General features: G+C 38.1%; 1 protein-coding gene and 1 long non-coding RNA gene across 2 annotated transcripts; both read left to right on the forward strand.

The window, feature by feature from the left end:
* The first annotated feature begins 6,759 nt into the window (after positions 1 to 6,759).
* On the forward strand, positions 6,760 to 15,588 carry LOC145223771 (protein NLRC5-like). The gene is made up of 5 exons (XM_080090159.1): positions 6,760 to 6,966; positions 7,021 to 8,943; positions 9,649 to 9,831; positions 12,082 to 12,243; positions 15,421 to 15,588. Exons 1-5 carry the CDS (start codon positions 6,760 to 6,762, stop codon positions 15,586 to 15,588), a joined length of 2,643 nt encoding a protein of 880 aa, XP_079946285.1.
* A 3,613-nt stretch (positions 15,589 to 19,201) lies between these two features.
* Positions 19,202 to 20,371, forward strand: LOC145224112 (uncharacterized). The gene is made up of 2 exons (XR_013859566.1): positions 19,202 to 19,326; positions 19,550 to 20,371. It is a non-coding gene; the product is annotated as an uncharacterized LOC145224112 (long non-coding RNA).
* The last annotated feature ends 1,155 nt before the right edge of the window (positions 20,372 to 21,526 follow it).

The following is a 21,526-nucleotide window of genomic DNA, read 5'->3' on the forward strand; positions in this document are numbered from 1 at the left end:
CAGACCGAGAGCAAAGCACTTCGATGTGGACGCACGAAGTTGACATTGACTTCAAGGTAGCTAAAATTTGAAACCTTTTGCTGGCGAAACTCCACAACTTTAAGTGCAACATACATTCGCAGAATATCGTGTTTACATACATAAATATTTTGTTATCGTACAACTGTATGTTTCTGGCAACCTAAGTGCGTCACCAACATGAAAAATCCTATTCTAGTGCCAATTTAAAGTTACACATTGGTGATCGGGATGAGTTGAGTTTATTTCGCTTGGTGAAAGACAACATAGCGACACAATTGCACTAAAACAATCACCAAGCCGGAAATAGCTGCGCAAAAATTTGTCGGGCACAATTGGTGGATGATGGTACAACGCGCTGCAGCTACACCGTATTATAAAGCGTTATGTGTCGGGTGCTCACAAGAAAGTAAGTGTGGCACAGAGTGAGTATAACACGACTGGGGGGAAACGATGGTGGGACCAGTCGCGGGATAATGTATTCACGTGATTAAATCTGACCTCGAATGTGAGACGCATGTTGTGATGTTAACTACTATTGTTTCATAGTGTCTATTTCTGTTGTTAAATAATAAAACTATTTGACAACATATGTTAGTCACGCAAATTACTATACCCAGCAGAACCTATGTTGACGTACAAAATATGCGTGTAATAAAGTTACAACGTGGAACAAACGAAACACAGGAATAATATCTGCATGACATAAAAGTAAAATATAGACTAAAAAACGTTATACGCTGCTGTTTACATTGACATTGTTACGGTATTTGCTTAAATGTAAACTTCCTGTTTTCAAGCTGTGAAGCGCCTACATGGTGTTTTTGACATTCCAGTACACGTTCCCAACCACTTATATTTGTTGAAAGTACATTACCTTCGCTTACCAAGTTGGACAGCAAGACCTGATCTGCCCATCCACATCTCCATGCTACAGTTTCTCTGCGTTGATCAAAAAGAAGAGTGGTAAGCTGTTGTATAAATTACGTGCGAAGCGTATGGTAAGTTGTATTTGTCTTACTGTGGTGCCAAATATGGGATAATTTGGATAACTAAATCCTATTAAATACTATCAGGTATGAGTTTTGCGGCCGTATTTTTTTAAATTCGTTTTTAGTTTATTTGAAAGCACTAATACGTTTCCAGTAATCGGCATCAGTAGTTCATTACTAGTAACTAAATCATAAAACTTACATTTGTCAATTTGTATAATTTAGTAATGACGCCGAATCCATCACATTAATAGAAGCTATTACTTACGTTGCTCCTTATAAATTGGAATGGTACAATGTAACAGTTATTACAAACTATAATATTTCCTTGATAATTCTCCACAGATAAGTGTCATCTTTGTTTAATTTAATTTGCAGCAGAACTTTTCAATCAGGACGGCAAAAGTAAAAATGTATCGAAAACTAATGCGAGCTTCACTATGTGTTTGGTGGTTTATTGCTTTCCAAGCGTTCTGGGTTAGTTTACCTTTACCAACATTCCCCTCTTTGTTTGTGTTTGCTGCCTGATGTGGTCTCAGCTCTCGGCTTATGTGAATTGCTTCTTCGCTTATTGGTTGAAACTAGTGATGCACTGAAGTTCGGATGGAGGAAACATATTTGCCGAATATTACGTTTCACCGATGTTTTGGTTTCGGCTAGAGAAACAATGTTTTTCAATACCAAATACGTAAAAAAAATATTTGTTGCAATACTCTGAGAGAATTCGTTTTTAGTTTATTTAGGTTGGTACATTGGCACGTGAGCCACTTTTGTTGGGAACAACAGTTGTTAACAATAACAACAACCGCAGTCATACAGCAAACGTATCGGGTCGAGGAAATTGCGTTGCAATGCCGACTGACTCAAGAATCGAGCGACACTTTGCATAATATTATGCGGAAACGACAGCTTAGTGCGAGTTTTACCCTTTGTTGAGGTTTTGGTATTTGCTTCGATATCGAGCAAGTATTGGTTGAATACCGATACCGCGCATACCATAAGGTTTGGGCGTCAATACACAATTATCGATCCGTTACGACGTTGGTTTCGAGTTTGATTTCAAACAATATATCTGTTTTGTGTTAACCAAGTCCTTTCCTTATGTAAGTTGTGGAGTTGTTACTCTACCACTTTTGCGAACCAATTACACTTTTCTAAACGTCCAAAGAAACCAGAAAATTATGTACCCATACAAAACACAAACATCCATGGTTTGAAAGTCCTTGTGACTGTGATGTTTATGTTTATGTTGATGCCAGCTATCTACCAGGTGTCACCCCATGTAACATGTGCCTGGTGTCCTTGTTAAAAAGCGCCACGACCTTAAAATCCAGCATTCTTATACCTCTGGGAGGTGTGTGCGTTTCAGTGTGTTGCAGTTCATGACAGTGACTATAACCCATAGTTTAAAACCAAGCTTTGTGAGCCCACAACGTTTGAACAAAACGACTTTCTGGGTGTATTTGGTGTTGCAGGTTGCTTGGAGTTTTTGTTTATGTCACAGATAAATGTGGATTTGACAACACGAATGACTGAAGTATACTGAAAACTGACATCAGTCCATCAGTGAAGTATTGAAAAGAAAATCTAGTCTTCACGACTAACAACTGACATCGGTGAAAAATACCAACCTTGCTGAAATATGGTTAATCCTTCTTTTGGTCCATAGCGGTGTTTTCCCAATTATTCTGAGATTAGTAATAAAAACAGAAACAATGTTTGGTTCCAGAATGTGAAACATCGAAAGGTTATAACCACGATTTTGTTTTCTTCTTTAACTTAAAAAAATAACATTGTGCGCTAATTTTCTTCATGGGCAGCCGCTATGCTTTTGTTCTGTATAGAGGTATACCATCGTCCTTAACCTCCCAAGCTCCTGAGCTTAAAAGGACAGAGTCTTGGTAACTCCACACAGGTGTCTTGCACTTCGGTTCGTTTGGTTATTGACTAAACATACGTTTAAAACACATAAACACCAGATCACAAAGTCATATCTGCATCCTAATTAACTGCGACAGGAAATATTACAAGTCCGAACATGATTTGTCAATACAGTTGAATTAAGTTAGTACACTTTTTAACTTCAACGCAAGTTTTGCGCTAGCGAGTCTAAACGAGCTATTTTGGTAAAGAACTATTGCAATGTTTGCACAAATTATGTCGCAATCGCTACAGACCCTTACACAAAGACCCAAAATTACCGGATTTAGAGCAATCCTGAAAGTTTAACAAGTTGCGCATTCTTTTGTACGTTTGAAAGGTTTTTTAAGTGAGAAGTTTTTTTTTTAAGTTTATGGTCAGATTCAGATCAGATTATTTCACAGCCGACCTGTTAGTTTTAAACAATTGTGTTTTCTGTTTTGCGAATTATGCACAACTCTGTCACTTGTGTATTTTGATTATGATTCATGTTGTAATTAGTTGGTTTTATAACTTTTTGCTTGCATGTTTCCTCTTTTGTAGATGTAGGACCACATTGTTGTAATAATAGTTTTGTGTTAAAAATCTGGCCCAGATTGTGATTCAAAGACTCGTCGTAGTCATCAAATGTTTGTGGCAACAACAAAGAAACGAAAGGAGGACTGTGAACAGAACTGTGTGAATGTTACAAAACAAAACAGTTTAACACGAAGAAAAAACGTCAAATAACAATTTATTTAAAGGATGGACAAAAAACTATCTAAAAAAAGGTTAATTCATTCCGAAAAAAGTAATAACAAAGCAACCATGCTCAACCCCAATCAAGATTGACTCAAAGACCAGACGATGCTGAACCCCAACCCAGCTTAACCCCAAGACCAGATGATGCTGAACACCAATCCAGCTTGACCCAAGGACCAAATGCTGCTGAACACCAATCCAGCTTAACCCAGGACCAGATGATGCTGCACACCAATCCAGCTTAACCTTGGACCAGATGATGCTGCACACCAATCGAGCATGATGCAAAGACCAGATGATGTTAAACCTCAGTCCAGCTTGCCCACCAAGAACCTGATAATATTGAACCCCAACCCAGCTTGACCCATAGATCTGATGATGTTGAACCCAAATCTCATCTTATGCTTGATGCCGGATGTAGGTGTGCACGAAATCGTTCCAACCTCGTACCGATCACCGATCAGCCCCTACTGCATAAAACAAAGGCGTTAACCTAGGCCTCCAACGCAGGAGTATTCCATTCCATCATGACAGAGAGGTTCTCGCGAAGTGTCCACTGAAGAAGACGTGACACTTTGTCTATAAAATGCTCAACCAGATACACTTTTCTGTCTGCAACCCGGAAGGGATCGCAGAACGAAGAGGGCTCTCACGGACTTCATTTGCCCAACCCGTGAGATGGCCCAAGAACTGTTCACCGAACTGAAGACTGTGAGATCTGTCGATTTCGCTCGTTTACATGACAAAGAGTGGACGTAGGTAATTCAAACTCACCTCAGGTTTTTCGTTGATGACGTGCGAAACTACGTCGTTGGGGGACAGGGCACAATCAAGAAAGCTGAGAAAAACTGCTGGGGCGTCCAAGACGGCAAGCGGTCCATTGAAGTGAAGACCTCCGAACTAAGAAACCTTATATGTAGAATAACCCTTTAATGTTTTGTCTGTAGATAACTAGAAAACATGTGTTCTAAACGCATGATGAGACCTTTTCCGCTCTTAAAGAAAACGTTGCAGCAAATACGGCGACGAACTCGACTCCCATTACTGAGGCAACAACAGCTAACAAAACACAAGGTGACAGTTTGATTGTACCTAATGCTTGTTTGGATCTCGTAGAAGAGACCACTTCCTGCGCGGACTAGACTACCAGCGGGACGCGACCTCCGTACATCGAGATAATGAAGAAAGCCCTTACAAAATGACGGGATCTCATAGAACCCAATCCCGCTTATTATCGACGAAGTGGACCGAGATTTTAAGCAACCCACCTCGGACGGAGATGACACCAATGCACGTGAAACAGATCAAGTAGATCCACTAGCGAACAACATCTAACATCCTGTGAGCAGCACCAATGGCGCCCCCGCCAAAGTTACCAAGTTTCCCAACGGCCGCGCCGCGGGCACCCTCGCCAAAGAGCCAAAGAAGAAGAAAAAGACACACCGGGACTGTCTCCCTTTGACCGACTCGGACTTCAAGACAAAAGTAAGGCTAATCACAAAGTCGGTAGATATTAGCACGAGTAGTACGGAATAAGAGGTAGAGGCCTTCTTTAAGAAGGTCCACTCCTCCCATTCCTCATCGTCATCAAGTGGTGGCACGAAAAACGATACAAATTTAGCATCAGCCAACTGCGCTATGTATTCGTGGCGCAGATGTACATGTTCCGCCAGGTAGTGGGGATGTTTTACCCAAAATGCGCAAGCTACTTTAAGCGCTGTGAAGTATGTGAAGAAATTACATGCCTTGGGGAAGCATATAGCGATTTTGGCTGGTTCTGTGGTAACCTGGTACACCCAGACTCCAAACATAATTTTAACAACACGTACTGATGTCATTTCTCTCAGCACGTGTTTTGTGTGTAGTGTTTTTCTATTTCTAAAGTAGTTAACATCACTTTTTCACCCCGTTTTCCTTGTATGATTTATCTATACAAACCATGCTCATTGGCTAATATTGTCAGCCATTTAGAGCCTTAATGTGCATAATAAGCCCACGAATTACATTTATGTTGTTTAATTGCGCCTAACTGTCATGATTTGCCATGATTGGATAGTCCGGTAACCAATCGGAGACCGTTTTTTGAGTAACACAAGCAACTAACTTAAACTTCCACTATCAACCTCGCCAATGTATATAGTGCTTTTTATAAGAACTTGGTTACGTTTTCTTTCAGTTCTCTTCCTAGTTGTGTGTATTTTATTATACGAACCCGGTTGAGACTTGTAGACATACTTTTTGTGTACGCCATTTGTTCTTAGTTTTGTTTATTGCCGGGTTTGTTATATCGCCATTTTGTGTCATCTCTGCTTAGTCGGAAAGCACAAGCCCCCGTCTACCCTTTTACCCAGTTTATTGTACGATTGGCCGATCGTCCGCCAATGAGGGACTTTTGTCCTAAGTTTATTATATCGCCATTTTGTTTCTTTACTACCAGCTACCGAAACGCGGACTCACGCATGGCTCCATAGCCGGGATGCACAAGCCCGCGTCTGCTTTTCTAATTTTCTAGTTCCTATTAGTGGCCTACTTGTATTTGATTATCGTTTTGCCATTGCATTTATTGTTGTGTTTCCCCCATTTTGTTTTATTGCGACCTGCTATCAAGACGTGGGCTCATGCACATCCGCTTAGTCGGGAAGCAAAAGCCCGCGTGTACCTTTCCTTTTTTTGATGTGTATTACCTTGTGAACTAGTAGTTTATGTCGTTTTATTGCCCTTAAATAGAAAAAAGTTAGTTATCTACAATCGTCATTTGTATCCTGTAAATGTTACACAACTCTACATACGAATTTTGATGAAGGTTTGTGTTGTATTAATGCCTCAATGACTTTATTACTTTTTGTGTCTCGTTTTTGTAACTTTACTCTCTTTGTGTAGATGTTTAGGTCAGCACTGTTGCAACCTCAACACTTTGACTTTAACTAAAGGCGTGATTCGTTTTAACGACTGATGATGTATTTCTCAACTTATTGGGAAATTCTCAAGCACCAGTGATACTGACTATTTGTGATAAAAAGTAAACTTTTAACATAAGGCCAACGCGAACCTTGTAACAATTACCGGAAAAACAACCTAGTTCCTTACAATGAACGATCCGGGTAAGGTTGAACCCCAACCTCGCTTGATCCAACCACTAGATGATGCTGAACCCCAATCAAACACAGTTCAAAGGCAGGGTGACGTTTTACCTCAGCACAGCACAACGAAAGAATCCAGGGCTATGATACCTCAAATAAGCTCAGGCCATCCTTTGCCGGTTGATTTACAGAGCAGGAATTTGGTTTTTAACTTGGTAAGTACTATATAAAATCACACCGTTTTTTTCTTTAAATCTTCTTTTGTGCAGGGAAACGAACAAACACCTCAGATTGGAGACACAAACATCCACACAACTGGACCAGTTCACAACGCTCCAGTCCATCAACACATCACACAACATGTAACAGTGTATCAAACACCCGAACAAGCTCACTGCTCGTCTCAGTTACCTGCTTCATATAACTTTTATGAAGAAACTTTACCTAAACTCCCAGATACACCTTTATCCTCAGCACAAAGGCAGCGGTATGTTGAACATCAACCTTCACGATCAACGAAGCACCACAAAAAAAAAGAACATGTTCAGTCTTCTACAGCATTAATGTCGTTGCTCAAACAAAGAGCAAAAGAAATCGCCAGTGAAGAATCGTCACTTGCAGATTTTGCTAACCGACCAATACCAACCGTCAACCTTGCCATAGTCAGCAAACCACAGCAAATTGACAACGAGTTTCAAGCAGAAGGACATTATCGACGTAAAAAGGAACTTTACAAGATACCACAAAGTGACATCACTGGTGAAGAAATGTTTGCACGTGCAAAACAAACAGCGCAAAAAGAAGCGGAATGGAAATTTGAACCTGATGAAGTAAAAGCAAAACAAGATTACTTGGAAAAACACGGGAACGTGGTCGGTGTGATTGGACAAGCTGGAATAGGAAAGACAACATCAGCCAAAAAGTGGGCGATGCAAGGTTTAAGGGGTGAGTTGTGCGGAGAGACTTCCTTCTTCTTCTACATTGTGATCAGGCACATAGATTTTAAACAGAAGATGACACTTCTTGAGTTTCTTCTCTCATCCATGTCGATAGAATGGACTTACACCGATGATGAAACTAAAATTCTCAACGTCATTTGCAATGATCCAAAAGTTGTGATAATTTTCGACGGTTTCGACGAAGCAGCCATTGAATCTTTCTCCACACAAGTACCCCTACCCCAACTGCGTTCAAAATCCAAAGCGGAAAACTACCTGAAGCATTTGGCGGGAGGAAACTTGCTTCCACGTGCTCGGAAGATTTTCACGTCACGACCAACTCAACTATACAAGCTCCATCATTCATACCGACCCAGGTATATTGTTCAAATTCTTGGATTGACCCCAACATCACAAGATGAACTTGGACGTCAGATATGTGGAGACAAATACGACGATATACAACAAAAGCTAGAGCAAAACCGCACTGTATTTGCATACTGCTATGTTCCTGTCAATTTCATATTGACACTTGTCTACTTGATGAATTACGATGGAGATATTCAGTTTGTTTCACTCACCCGTGTCCTTGCTTTCACTTGTGGCCAATATCTCACAACCAATCATTTGAGGGGCCAAGAAGGTGAGTTGGACAAACTGGCGAAGTTGGCATATGATGCATTTCTAAAGATGGAGATCGTATTCAAGGCAATGGCATTCGTGAAGGCAGGTATCAAGGAGTCCACAGCCGATGCATTTACAAACACGTCAGTCACAAAGCACGGGAATCTCAAGCTGACGATATTGGATGGTCACAAAGTTCGATATTTCTCTCATCTCATCTGGCAGGAGTTTTTTGCTGGTTTCTACCTGATGATGATCATGTCCCTTGACGAGTTTGAGAAAATCCTCAAACAGCTTAAAGACGACAGATGGGAAGTTGTTTCCAAGTTTGTTTTCGGGATTTGCGATTCTTCGGTTTTCCATCAACTCGAGTCACTTGTTCCTGAAAGTTCCCACAAAGATTGGAAGCAAAAGAAATCTATCCTTTTGAAATTTACCCAGTCCAAACCGGACCTCAGCAGTAAAGAAGAAATCTTGCGAGTTTGCGGCTGGGCTCATGAGTCACATGATCCGGAGATTGCTTCACCTGTGGCCTCTCTACTTCCTGATGAGCTAGACTTTCGTGAATCATCTCTCCTGCCAGTTGACTACGAAAGTCTATTGTTCGTGATTCAACACAGAGCGAAACCGGTAATACTGTGTTGTTGTGAAGTGTGCGTTAAATTAGTTGCTGAGAAAAAATATACAAACCGTTTTTCTCATTTTCAAATTTAAAGTATTACGTTCAATCCGCCCTGCATGCTCACAATTATGTGAAGATCACTCGGGCAGTACAAGGGCTACATGGTCACAACAGGATTTCAACTGTAAACAACCTTAGACAAAATATAAACCAATAAAATTAGGCCAGAACTGTAACTTCAACGTCCACAAACAGCGCAACTGCGACACTCACCACGTTTACAACCATAGAACAGTAAAATCACCACATCTTTATGAAAGGAAATTTCAATGAAATGTCACATGACTAACGTCCAATCATTACCGACCACGTATGTCGCGTCGAAACTTTATTAACTTTTGCATTACGCTGACTAAAATTGATGTTTACATGTTTCGGCACATTCTGGTGTCGTTACAGACTGAGAAGTAAAAATTGTTGTATATATCACATAAATATAAGGGTAAATATAAACAAAGAAGGCGGTGTAAATAAAGTGAAGTGAAATTGTCCCAATAACAACGTTGAGTTCGATATACACAAAGAGCAAGAACAAACGCAGTAAAATATCTAAAGTGCGCAAATAAACAAACTAAACAAAACTATTAAAAATCAAAGCATAATCTAATAAAGGAAATCTACATAAATTTTTTATATTTAATTTTGCTTCCAAGCCGAAGCTCAGCGGTAACAAAGACATCGTGCACGTTTGCAGCTGGGCTCGAGAGTCAAATAATCCGGAGATTGCTTCGACTGTGGCCTCCCTACTTCCTGATAAGCTCGTCTTTCGTGGTTCATCTCTCCTCCCAGTTGACTACGAGAATCTTTCCTACGTGATTCAACACAGAGCGAAACCGGTAATACTGTGTTTTGTAAAATGTGCGTTAAATTAGTTGCTGAGAAAAAATGTAGAATTATTATACAAACCCACTTCATCTACATGTTTTCTATAACACCGACTTCTAAACAAACCTACTTTTTTATTACAACGCACGTTTCGTTTTTCACGTTGTTCTATCATTTTCAAATTTGAAGTTGTAGTTCAGTCACCCCTGCTCACAATATTTTATGCAAAACATTATTTCGTTCCTAGTTTACCCGCATGAAATGGCCCTTACCCATAAAACCCTAAAATTTTTACATTTTAGGAAAATAAACTTAATAATTTTTTCGCAAAAACAAACACTAAAATTTTACACATTATGATCAAGGTGGAAGACACAGCCATTATGTCGTCATTCAGTTAAGAGAAAAACGAAACGCTTTGTACAAGCACAAACGAAATAAGTTTTACAAAAAAAAACTAAGCGAAATAAGGACCATGTTTAGTTTTTGAAATATATGCCAATGAATTTTATCGTAATTTATCAATATTTAAGGAAATGTGAGTGTAAAAAGAGCAAATACCTCAAGTAAATATCATCTAGTAATCATACATAGAAAATTTACGTAGGTAACCAACTGCTTTTTGCATTATAGGCTAACAGGTCTCTCTTATGTTGTTGTTTTTTTGTTTTTGTTTTTACAATGATTTGAGTTTATTTTATTTTACGAAGATTCAGGGCCCTAATTCCGGTTTAAACAGATATTTTTTGAAATAATTTTAAACTTCACTGAAATCTTAAATTTACCAATGCCAAATGTGACCTAATGTAGAGCCAGGCCCGAATCAAGCACGTTTAATAAAAGTAAAACCTGGCACTATTTCCAACTTAAGGTTATAATTGCCGGTCCAAACCAAACTAACTGACTTGTCCGAAAAAGCAAACACACAACATGCAAACCATAGTTTTAAAAAGTACAAGACAATAATAACGCTAATCTACATCGCTTTTTTTAAAACAAGTATATATGGCCTCTAGTATATTTGTTTCAACACACATGTTAATTCGTCTCCACGGCCGGAGATTGTTTATCCTCTGCGCTACAACGATTACAATGACATAGCTGACAAAGCATGTAAATCTTGTGGTTGTCTGTGCTGTGGGAAATATAGGTATCGTTATACTGGTGTTTAACCCGCTTCTGTGGAAAGCTGTGTAGAGACTCTACAGACCCGCGAATGCCGAAGCGTCTTAATTGTGCCAACTCTATTTTTTGCTGTTTATCAAAAAAAACAGCAAACGCTCGTCTTACGTGTATATTAGTGACAGCAACGATTTCGGCGGGTTTACAAAAATGAAAAAAAACTACCAAAACTAAGTTATGTTTTGCAAAAATAAAAATATACAAGCATAAAAAATACAATCTAGTGGCAAGTTTTAATTGAATTCAGCAATAACACCACAACAACAATATGCAAATGGTAACCAAGTGCTTTTAGCATTAAAGGCTATTACAGAAGCGCTAGCGCTCTATCTATTGGGCTCCACAGGTTTCATTTCAAGTTTTAAACTGAGAAAAGGTTGCTTCAAACGCTTGAGGTTATTCTTTCATAATCTTTTGATCCTGACCTTGAAACACAGCGTTCTAAATGTATGTATTTACATAAAATTTCGATGTAACTCCTAACATATTGTTTTCTGCTCAAACTCACTACAATCGTTGCACTATTTCCAACTTAACATTATAATTGCTGAATCAAACCATCCGAATTATATTGTTCGAAAAACTCAACAAACTAAAATAACAACAAGCAAACCATAATTCGAAAAATCTGTAGAAGGCGATACTGTCCCTCATACACACATTTTGTTTGAAACTAACAACTTTGTCACAGCTTATTTTTGTATCTAGCATGACGTGCAACAACGCATATAGTGAAACAAACGTGCAACGCATACTTGTTTTACCCGTGTGTTTCTATAACACCAGGTCGCCCTACACACACGTGCAAGTTTCGATGTAAAATTTTTCTTACATCAAGCTAGCAAAGCCTGGGTTGGTTTGTTAATTCTTTTAACAAAGCTGGTGTGAACATTCTACAGCTTACTTTATATGTATTATCTGTTACTGATGAAATGCCAAATTTATAGTGGAACAGAAATAATTTGTTACAAAGTCGTAGCATTTATACCAAGGCGCTATCCGAAATTCTGTTGTCTATTTTTGTTTACTTCAATTTGTCACTTCGATAAATATGATGATATTTGTTGCATTAAAATCAGCTGAAGAGACTTGACCTCTTCGCCAACAACATCGGCAACACGGGAGCAGCTTCGCTGGGTCCTTGCCTTCACAACATGGAACAACTTATACTGAGGGAATGTGGGATCGGAAGTAATGGCGTCGAGAAACTCTGCGATGGAGTGAAAAAGCTATCAAAGCCGGTAAACATGTTGAAATATGTTGTGTGAAATATTGTTTTAATATTAAAGACTGACTGTTTCCGAAATGATAAACTTATCACAATCTACGACAAAAAATAAATGCTTTGCTAAATACAAACTTATTGAAACTAAAATTATATAAACTGATTGAGCAGAAAGAAATGTAACATGCAAATGACCTAGTGGTAACCAAATATTGGTAAGTTATATTGAGTATCAGTCAGTTTAATATGCAGTAGTGAGTGGTAAGTTATGTGACGCCACAAAAAAGTTAAAATTAAATTTAAATGTAACTTTGACTAACTTACAAATACGACCATGTGTATCGGTGGTGATAATGTGACCCTGAAGGCAATGTTCTGTTAAATGCAATTTAAACTTTTTATCAGTAATATTCAAGCGTTAACATGGACACAACTGGCCTTAGTTGTGTCATCCATGCACTTTTGCTGGTCAAAATGTATACACAAAGGGTGCGTCCTGGGTTAAACTAATCTAAACAACATAACGATTTGCATTATTTAGTTATTTGAATGATTAAGTTATAATGTCCAATGTATATGTTTGCAAGGAACAACCGCATAAACAAACATTATGCACATGTGAGTGCATAACAGTTTTTATGTTTCGATACTTACAGCGCAAACAAAATTCGGATACACTTCATGATAGTGCTGGACAAAATTTGACAAAATATTCTGGACAAAATTTGACATGCTATATTTTTTTACCTCGTTTCGCTGAATGGAAATAAAAATAATGTGGATTTAGATCAGTGAGTTGAGTTGAGTTGAGTTTATTTCGCTTGGTGAAAGACGACATAGCGACACAATTGCACTAAAACAATCATCAAGCCGGAAATAGCTGCGTAACGTTAAAACGTTATAGAGCGCATAAAAGTGTCGGGCACAAGTGGTGGATGAGAGCCAAAACGCGCTGCAGCTACACCGTCAGTTGTAGGTGTATTGATCTCTAGGATCACGTTCTTTATTCAAGTGCGTTTGTTTTCTAAACACTTCACCATAACATGATCTAACTGTCTATTGTCTAAGTCAGGGGTGGGCAAACTACGGCCCGCGGGCCGCATGCGGCCCGCCAAAGGAGTTTATGCGGCCGCCAAATGTTTCCGAGTAACGCTGAATAGTACTATGAGCACAGGCGCAGAGTTTTAAAAATACCGGGGGTGCGACTTGCCGATACCAATGCCATATGCAGTATCTGTACCCGTTCGATACTTTGGAACTAAACACAGATACTTTTCACGTGCTTTAGCCTGTTTTTTCTGCCACGTTATTATGCAAATCGTCACTTGACACAATTTCTTCGTTCGATAAAAGTAAAAGCGATTCACGTTTTCAAAAACAGCCAACTTTGCACTGTTGACGCCCAAACTTTGGTCACTTTGGATCATGGTTAGGTCGTTGCAGTACTTTTTGTTTAATGTTGGCACTCGGACTTTATTAACAAAATACGTGGTTCAGCCTTTGTTGCAACAAACGCTTGTTTTTTTGAAACAATTACAATTGTAGCGTTTCAACCAATGTTTGTGCAGTCATGAACAAACGTATTTGCATAAAGCTGAAAATATACTATGTAATAATTTTGCGCAGGGGTGCACAACCTGCGGCCGCAATCTATTTTGCTAAATATTTTGATTTTTAAACTGCTAAAACAGATTTCGTGGGACTGGAAAAAAGATTAGCAGTCTAGTAACCATATGTGCCAGGCTTTTTATCCGCTTATTATGTGCAAACAATGCGAAAAAACAGGCACTGGAATCGTCACAATACAGTTTATGACGTCATAAACAGTTAGCTCCGTTCAGCTAAATTTATGCACAAGTTAGAAATTGTTAATCAGAGCATATTAGGCGACTTTAAATGGTATATATATGATACAAACCTTATTCTTTGCATCAGTTGTTTTAAAACAAAACAACAATAAGCAATTGGCGGTCGTTGGTGAAATACTATGCGGCCCGGTAAGATTATAAACTTTTGAATGCGGCCCTTGCACTGAAAAGTTTGCCCACCCCTGGTCTAAGTATTCGAAGTTTTAACAAACAGAAGCAACCTTGTTGCGCCATATGAAGCAAAATCATTAGAGCTTATCAGTCAATTCAATTGAAGTACAGGTTCTTATTTTACCAACGGCCACCAAGTTTTCCATGTTTTCGTTGATATTTAAATTACTGATGTATAAATACATGAATTACCCATATCACCACATCTATTGGTTGCTGAAAAGTCGGATTGATTTCAGTATCCATTAAATTAGCTACAAATCTGACAATTACGGTTTTTGGCGTTACTATCTGTATTGTAACGTTGTTTGTTGCCTGATAGTTAAATTGGCTGCACATAAAGTCGTACAAAAAGTCTGATGAGCATGGTTACTGTGGCGGTAATATCCATTTATCTACACAAAATTCATTTAGACAAGTTTTTTAAGGTCAAAAGGTCGCCAATACTTATATTATATTGCACATGTTCACAGACGCAAATGTTCGTCTCCGCGGCCGCAGGTTGTGCACCTCTCCGCTACAGCAACAAACCCAAAATCCATTGCATCAGTAAAATTTAGTGGGATTAGACTTGTGGCGCGTCTTGGTCCAACAAGTGTTCCAGTCATAACGTCTTGTCCTTTTGCACCTGACGCGTAATTGTTTGTCGGTATTACTTAATGCAAGGAGTTTTGTTGGAACAAAATATGACCAAAAATGTTGTGACTTTAGGTTATATAAAAACACAACTTTTTGAGACAAACAATGCGCACTTAGTTAACCTACTTTGTGATTGTTGATGTAATGAAGTGGTGTGATTTTATTAGTTACTGACACCAATTTTGTTTATTATAAATGATAATTGAAAAAATGATACCCAATAGGTAAACGGGTCTAATTGAGGCAACTTAATGCTATTGGCTGATTTTCATGTGATTACAAACAACCCGAGCAAATCTACACATCAGTAGTTGTTTGTTTGTTAATTTTATCTTATAGCGTTAATTATTTTGCCCAGGTTTTCCTCAGACATATTTTACACACTTCACGTCACGTGACATCCGCTCTTCGTGTGAAGACAATTTTTACTATGACGTCATACTGTTTTATTTACTACAACATACTTGATTTGCAATTAAGTCTTGTTACTTGCGTTTAACTTATTCTTGTTTTAGATGGAACTTCTTGATCTATCTTGGAACAAGCTGACATATAAAAGTGCTGAGTCATTGGCAGGATGCGTCCACAACATCAATTTGTTGAATGTTCGGTCCAATCGCTTCACAGGAGTAGGGGAGAATCTCATCAGATCAAAGTCGCGAGGAAACGTTCGGTTTACCTGAAGTAAAACCTGAACACTTGTTTCCATAACAATCTTAAACAAACTAAATCTGTGCAACAATCCTTACAATAAATGCTCGACCAGAAAGTGGTTCAATGTGACATGATTTCATCACTAATGATGGCATTGGCCATTGCCTGGACGTCCGATGGAATAAGTCATTATTGTCCACTCTCTGGGTGAGTATCTTTCCTAACGATTATCAACTGTCATGTTTGGTTTAAACATTATTATTGGCGCTTAACACTGACAAGCATAGGCACCGAACATGAGTGTGTGCAAAGTATTTACACCAGTGGTTCCTAAACTATGCGCCTGGTGTGCCGCGAGATGTCATTAGGTGTGCCGCAAAAAATATTGAAATTAAAATCAATCAAGTAGAGTAGTACCAGCAGGTGCTTAGACCACTAGGCCAACATGCGCCACGTCTCTGAGATGTTCAACTAGGCTATTTAACTATGAGAGTGACATGTACAGCTGCTTTATGACCTCATAGTTCCTTTGTCAGCTAATTTGCTGTGGAATTTCAAACTGTTCAAATATATTTTTTGTTGAAATGTTCGAAGTGCGCCAAATAATTTTTGTTTTTTCTATAATGCGCCTTAAAAGAAAAAAGTTTGGGAGACACTGATTTACATCAACGTAAATATCCCAAATATTTTGCATGTACTGTCGCAAAACACGCACTGCATTTGGTTTTATTATAAGGAACTAAAACTTTAACGAGAAATAAATATGTTCTTCTCAAACGACATCATAAATTTAAACCACATTTTTGAATTCTCTTTTGTCATCTTTATACATAACTGTTAATATTGTTTTATTTTGCTTTACTGTTCAATCTACCATCGCACTTTTACGTCGCCTTTTACTGCTTTATTTTAGTGACGTTTACAGTTTTTTTGTTCTGAAGAATTTTTTTTTAAAGTTGTCAACATGGGTGTTGGTTTGTTTCTTATTATGACGAATTTTGTTCCTCGTTAGTTTTAATATCGTGACGTAAGTTGTCTGACGTCACAGATTCAGTATTAAATTCACATCGGTTGAATAGTTTCTATGCTTCTGTTTTGAGAACTAATATGACTCTGATGGGTTTTTGTTGCGTAAATGACCTGCAGTAGCCTTCTTAGATGTACACAAACGTAAACACTGGTAATAAAACATCAGTTGTTATTCTAGTGCGTGACAACCGCATGATTTGTGTTCTGCAAAATCCAATGTCGTTTAATGTTGTAACCGATTGTGCTTTCATTTAAACTTTTGCTGTTGTTTAGTGACGTCACTAGGGCTTGTCCCTCTAATTTCCACGTAACAATATGTTTTCGTTGTTTCGTTTAAAGGTTTTATTGTAAATGTTAAATTTTGTGTTGAGGTAAAGCTTTAAACCCTTACTTGCTTGGGACCAAAACCAAGAGACTTGTTTCTAACTTTTCAATCGAAACCAAACTATACGACACGTAAAAAAACAAGTTTTAAACTTTCATTAGGCGTTTGTTTTACGTTAAAAAAGTCTAAATTTGTCACTAATCTCGCACACCATCTAGTGGCGTCTCTACCTAGTTTCTTAAATTGTTTTCCTAAATTCAACAAATTATGTCGCCCACATACCTATAATGTATATTCTCATGTTTTGCGCAGCCTTTCTGCATTGTATATCTGTGCATATTGTGTTGAAATGTTTCCATTATTCTGTAACTATTGTATTTTTTATCAAATGTTTCCTGCGTCCCTGCTGGCTTATCTAACAACGGACGCCGCCCTACTAAGTACTCTATAACGTCTCAACTCTCCGCTTGTAGTGTTTATCTGTACAAACTAATTTGAATGTAAACATTAAGTTATTAACCCTGTTAATTTGTAAGACTTTTTATGTGACTAACTGTTTTGTGTTCCTGCCTTTTTGTTTCTTATTGTGTAACTATTTTTATCAATGGAGACGACATGATAATTTGTTTTATCGGCCGGTCGTCACATGTTGAGGCGGGGAGGGGCCTCTGCAAATAAAAAAAAACTTTATTTTCATGCATATTTCATACTTCGGTCGCATCATAAATTAAATCAATGTTTGCCTTGTGACATTTTGATAAACCATTTATCAGGAACCACGTGACCCAAGCAGTAATTTGAACAATAACATGGCAGCACAAAATAGTGGGCACGATGTGACAAAAAGTAAATGCAGAAATACCTGGCTGTGCAATACTGATAAGCCAAAATAACAGTTGTGTGTATGGCGGATTCAACATCAGTCGGTTCAGGGGCGCGAGAAACGAAGCTTGTGTTCATAGTGTTGCGCAGATCGACAGGCCTCACAAGACGGGGGTGCAGCTGGTTTGCTGCCGCAGGGCCCTGAATATCAGAGTCTGAATATCAAAGTACAATGACTCGTGAATATCAAAGTTCAAAACTGAAATGATACTTTTTATAAAGTTGGCGGTTAGGGTTATTGGGCTATACTGCTGGTCAGTGTTGGGGTTTGTCATTACAACACCATTTTAATACAATCTCAGATACCTCTCAGCTACGCCACTCGACGATCTTTCCAGTCTCAAGAGAAACTCGCTTATGGGTTCATTCCCTACGTAAAACCAAATCACAACAGCCGTCGAAATATTTGTGTTGTGCGAACGTATGTTGCCAAAGAAACTGCTCACAGTAAAACAATTTTTCTTAGAGTCGTGGAACATTCACTTGGGTGCTGAAAACGATGAACGTAAAAGCTAATTTTATAATATAGATTAACTATCGGTCGCTCTGTAAACTCGAGTTTTGTCAACGCGTCATCACTGTGTTTGTGCCAGTTATGTTTTGATGCGCCAAGGACGCAGAGTTTTCTTGGGGTGCAGTAGGTACTTTCCCTATACTGCGAATAAAAAACGTGGAAGGTAAAATCAAAACTTGTGTTCAGCGCTCATTGGCGTTTGCAAATTAGTCGTCTGGTAGGCCTATGTGGGACTGGAGATATACAAAACATCGAATTAACGGGAAAAAAGTTAATTAATTTTTAAACAAATTACGCGAAATAGGCGTTCAAAAGTTCGAGATTCTTGGAATAGCAGGTCATAAATTGTTTTCAATATTTCTACTTTGTTCAGGAGCTGAAAACGTTGCAAGAGTCAAGCATCAATATACATGGTAGCAAATGCTTTGTAATTTCTTCTGATTTTTGGCCGAAAATTACCAATTTAAAAATACCCGATCCAAGTACCGGTACAAAAAGTCGTCACGCTTTAATGAGATCCGTTTTTTCGCATCAATGAACAGCACTACGCATGATTAATCCACCCGATCCGTCTGGAAGTCCCCGATTAAAATCGGCTGTGTTACGCAGAATAATGCGTTTCTTATCGGGCGGGATTAGAATCTTTAGAACCTGTGTTATAACACAGCCCGATTGCGGACGGTTTTATCGGTAATGGCAGTGGAGCATTAAATTTGTTTTTTATTGGCAAATATTATTTTTGCTGTGATAATAATCGCAGGTAAATTGGGTTTTATATCAAAATGGCAGTTAATTGTAAAACAGCAAGACAAAAACAAATGCATTCTAAGCTGTAAAATGAATATGTTAAACACTAAAATGAGCCAAGAATCAAGATTGAAGTACCTGATGAAGCAATGCAAAGAGACCTTTCAGTGAGAAGAATTTCAAGTTCTTACCTTTGTATGAAGCAAAGTGAGGACCAGCACACTGTCATATGATGGCTTGTAGATTGGATTTGAATTGAAATGATTCACAGTAAGTGGCTGCCTTGTTACTGCCTTTCTAAACCCAACTCTTTCTGTATTTCTGGCTGATGTTATTTTGAATTTTAGCACAGTTAAAACCCCCAATATTGAATATTAACTCTGTTTTGTAACACTTAGACTGCTTATTGGTGACTAAACTCAAGCCTCTTTTGTTTAACTCATAATTGTCAAGTCAAATGAGCATACACTTTATCTTTATTTTTTTATTGCAGTTCACCATCCGTAAAAAATGCTTAAAGCTTGAAAAAATCAACAGAAGCATTCCATATCAAAAAAATTGAAGAAAGTCTTTCATTGCGGAAGAATTTTGTCGACAAAAACAGCTCTCTCTTAAAGTGTCAGCAAAATCATTGATGTATACGACCTGTTACTTGCCTCACTGGAGAAAATTGTATGTCAAGATATGCACCACATACTTTAGTTTCACATGAATCCAATCGGAATATGTGCTATTTCTTTTCCACTGTTCTACCTGCCTGCAAGTTTATTTATTAGTTCTTATACCCAAATTAAGAATTTGTATTCAAACATTTGTAGACGTTGATATTATTTTACCTCCATGGTGATTATTTTCATGTAAATTCTGAGAATGTTTTGCACTCTGATATAGAATCGGACAGTGAAGTGATTCATCAGACATAAATTGAGAACCTCTAGTTTTGACCAGTAGTCTGCATGATAGCATGTTGTAACAATTGGGTGGTTCAACCTCATTTTTCACATGATATCCGGTTTAATTTTCTTGATAATTGAGCAAATCATTACATTTTCAGCTGTACAATATTGTTTCACCTTTTTGTTTTATTTTAGTATGTTTACTTAAAGATCCTTGTTTAGTATGTACTACTACTATGTACTTGTAAATGCAGGTTTTTAACTGACCAATCAACCAATTGCTGTGAATGTAATTATTTATTCTCTTCCCATTTATTTCTGCTTTCATATAACTATTGGACTCAACTTGAAAATGTTGAAGTGTGGAAATTGGGTTCATAAGGTGCTTTTTCCATCAATAAAGTGTTGTCCTCACTGTGCATTTGGTGTTTCATCATTTTCATTAGTACAGGCTTTAACGTGTTTGAGACCACTAACGGCTTGAGGTATATGTAAACGGTTTTTACACGCCCACTCTAAACAACATTCAGTAAACGCTTGCAAAATATCGTTTAAATCTGATCATAACCTCGTAAATGAGAGACGTGCATCATAAGCGAACGCAGGGCATGACCGCTTTAAAAATGATTTTTGCGCTGTCGAATTATGTAGCCTATAAAAGCTCCAGATGACAAACGGTTCAAGGTAAACACAAACGGTTTTCACAGGTCAATTCTAAAATACATCCAGTAAAGGCATACAAAATGTCGTTTAAATCTGATCATAACCTCGCAAATGAGAGGCGTGCATCATAAGCGAATGCAGGGCGTGACCGCTTTAAATATGATTTTTGCGCAGTCAACCAATGGTATATACAAGCTCCAGATGTTAAACGGTTTAAGATAAACACAAACGGTTTTCACAGGTCAACTCTAAAATACATCCAGTAAAGGCATACAAAATATCGTTTGAATCTGATCATAACCTCGTAAATGAGAGGCGTGCGTCATAAGCGAACGCAGGGCATGACCGCTGTAAAATGATTTTTGCGCGGTCTACCCATATAGCATGTACAGGCTCCAGATTTTAAACGGTTTAAAGTTATTATCACATTTAAACGATGTTTTGTATGCGTTTACTAGCTGTATTTTGGAGTTGACCTGTGAAAACCGTTTGTGTTTATCTTAAACCGTTTAAAATATGGAGCTTGTATAGGCTAGATTGGTCGACTGCCCAAAAATCATTTTTGAAGCGGTCATGCCCTGCGTTCGCTTATGATGCACGCCTCTTATTTACGAGGTTATGATCAGATTCAAACGACATTTTGTATGCCTTTACTGGATGTATTTTAGAGTTGACCTGTGAAAACCGTTTGTGTTTATCTTAAACCGTTTAACATCTGGAGCTTGTATACCATTGGTTGACTGCGCAAAAATCATATTTAAAGCGGTCACGGCCTGCATTCGCTTATGATGCACGCCTCTCATTTACGAGGTTATGATCAGATTTAAACGATATTTTGTATGCCTTTACTGGATGTATTTTAGAGTTGACCTGTGAAAACCGTTTGTGTTTATCTTTAACCGTTTAACATC

The sequence above is a fragment of the Phallusia mammillata genome, chromosome 4, assembly GCF_965637545.1.
Source record: "Phallusia mammillata chromosome 4, kaPhaMamm4.hap1.1, whole genome shotgun sequence".
Taxonomy (NCBI): Eukaryota; Metazoa; Chordata; class Ascidiacea; order Phlebobranchia; family Ascidiidae; genus Phallusia; species Phallusia mammillata.

Excerpts from the sequence above, each read along its gene's own strand:
- LOC145223771 (XM_080090159.1), top strand. The coding sequence starts at position 6,760 with ATGAACGATCCGGGTAAGGTTGAACCCCAACCTCGCTTGATCCAACCA. Across the intron at positions 8,944-9,648 it reads TTCAACACAGAGCGAAACCG|CCGAAGCTCAGCGGTAACAA; the intron begins GTAATACTGTGT and ends TTTGCTTCCAAG. Across the intron at positions 12,244-15,420 it reads TGAAAAAGCTATCAAAGCCG|ATGGAACTTCTTGATCTATC; the intron begins GTAAACATGTTG and ends TTCTTGTTTTAG.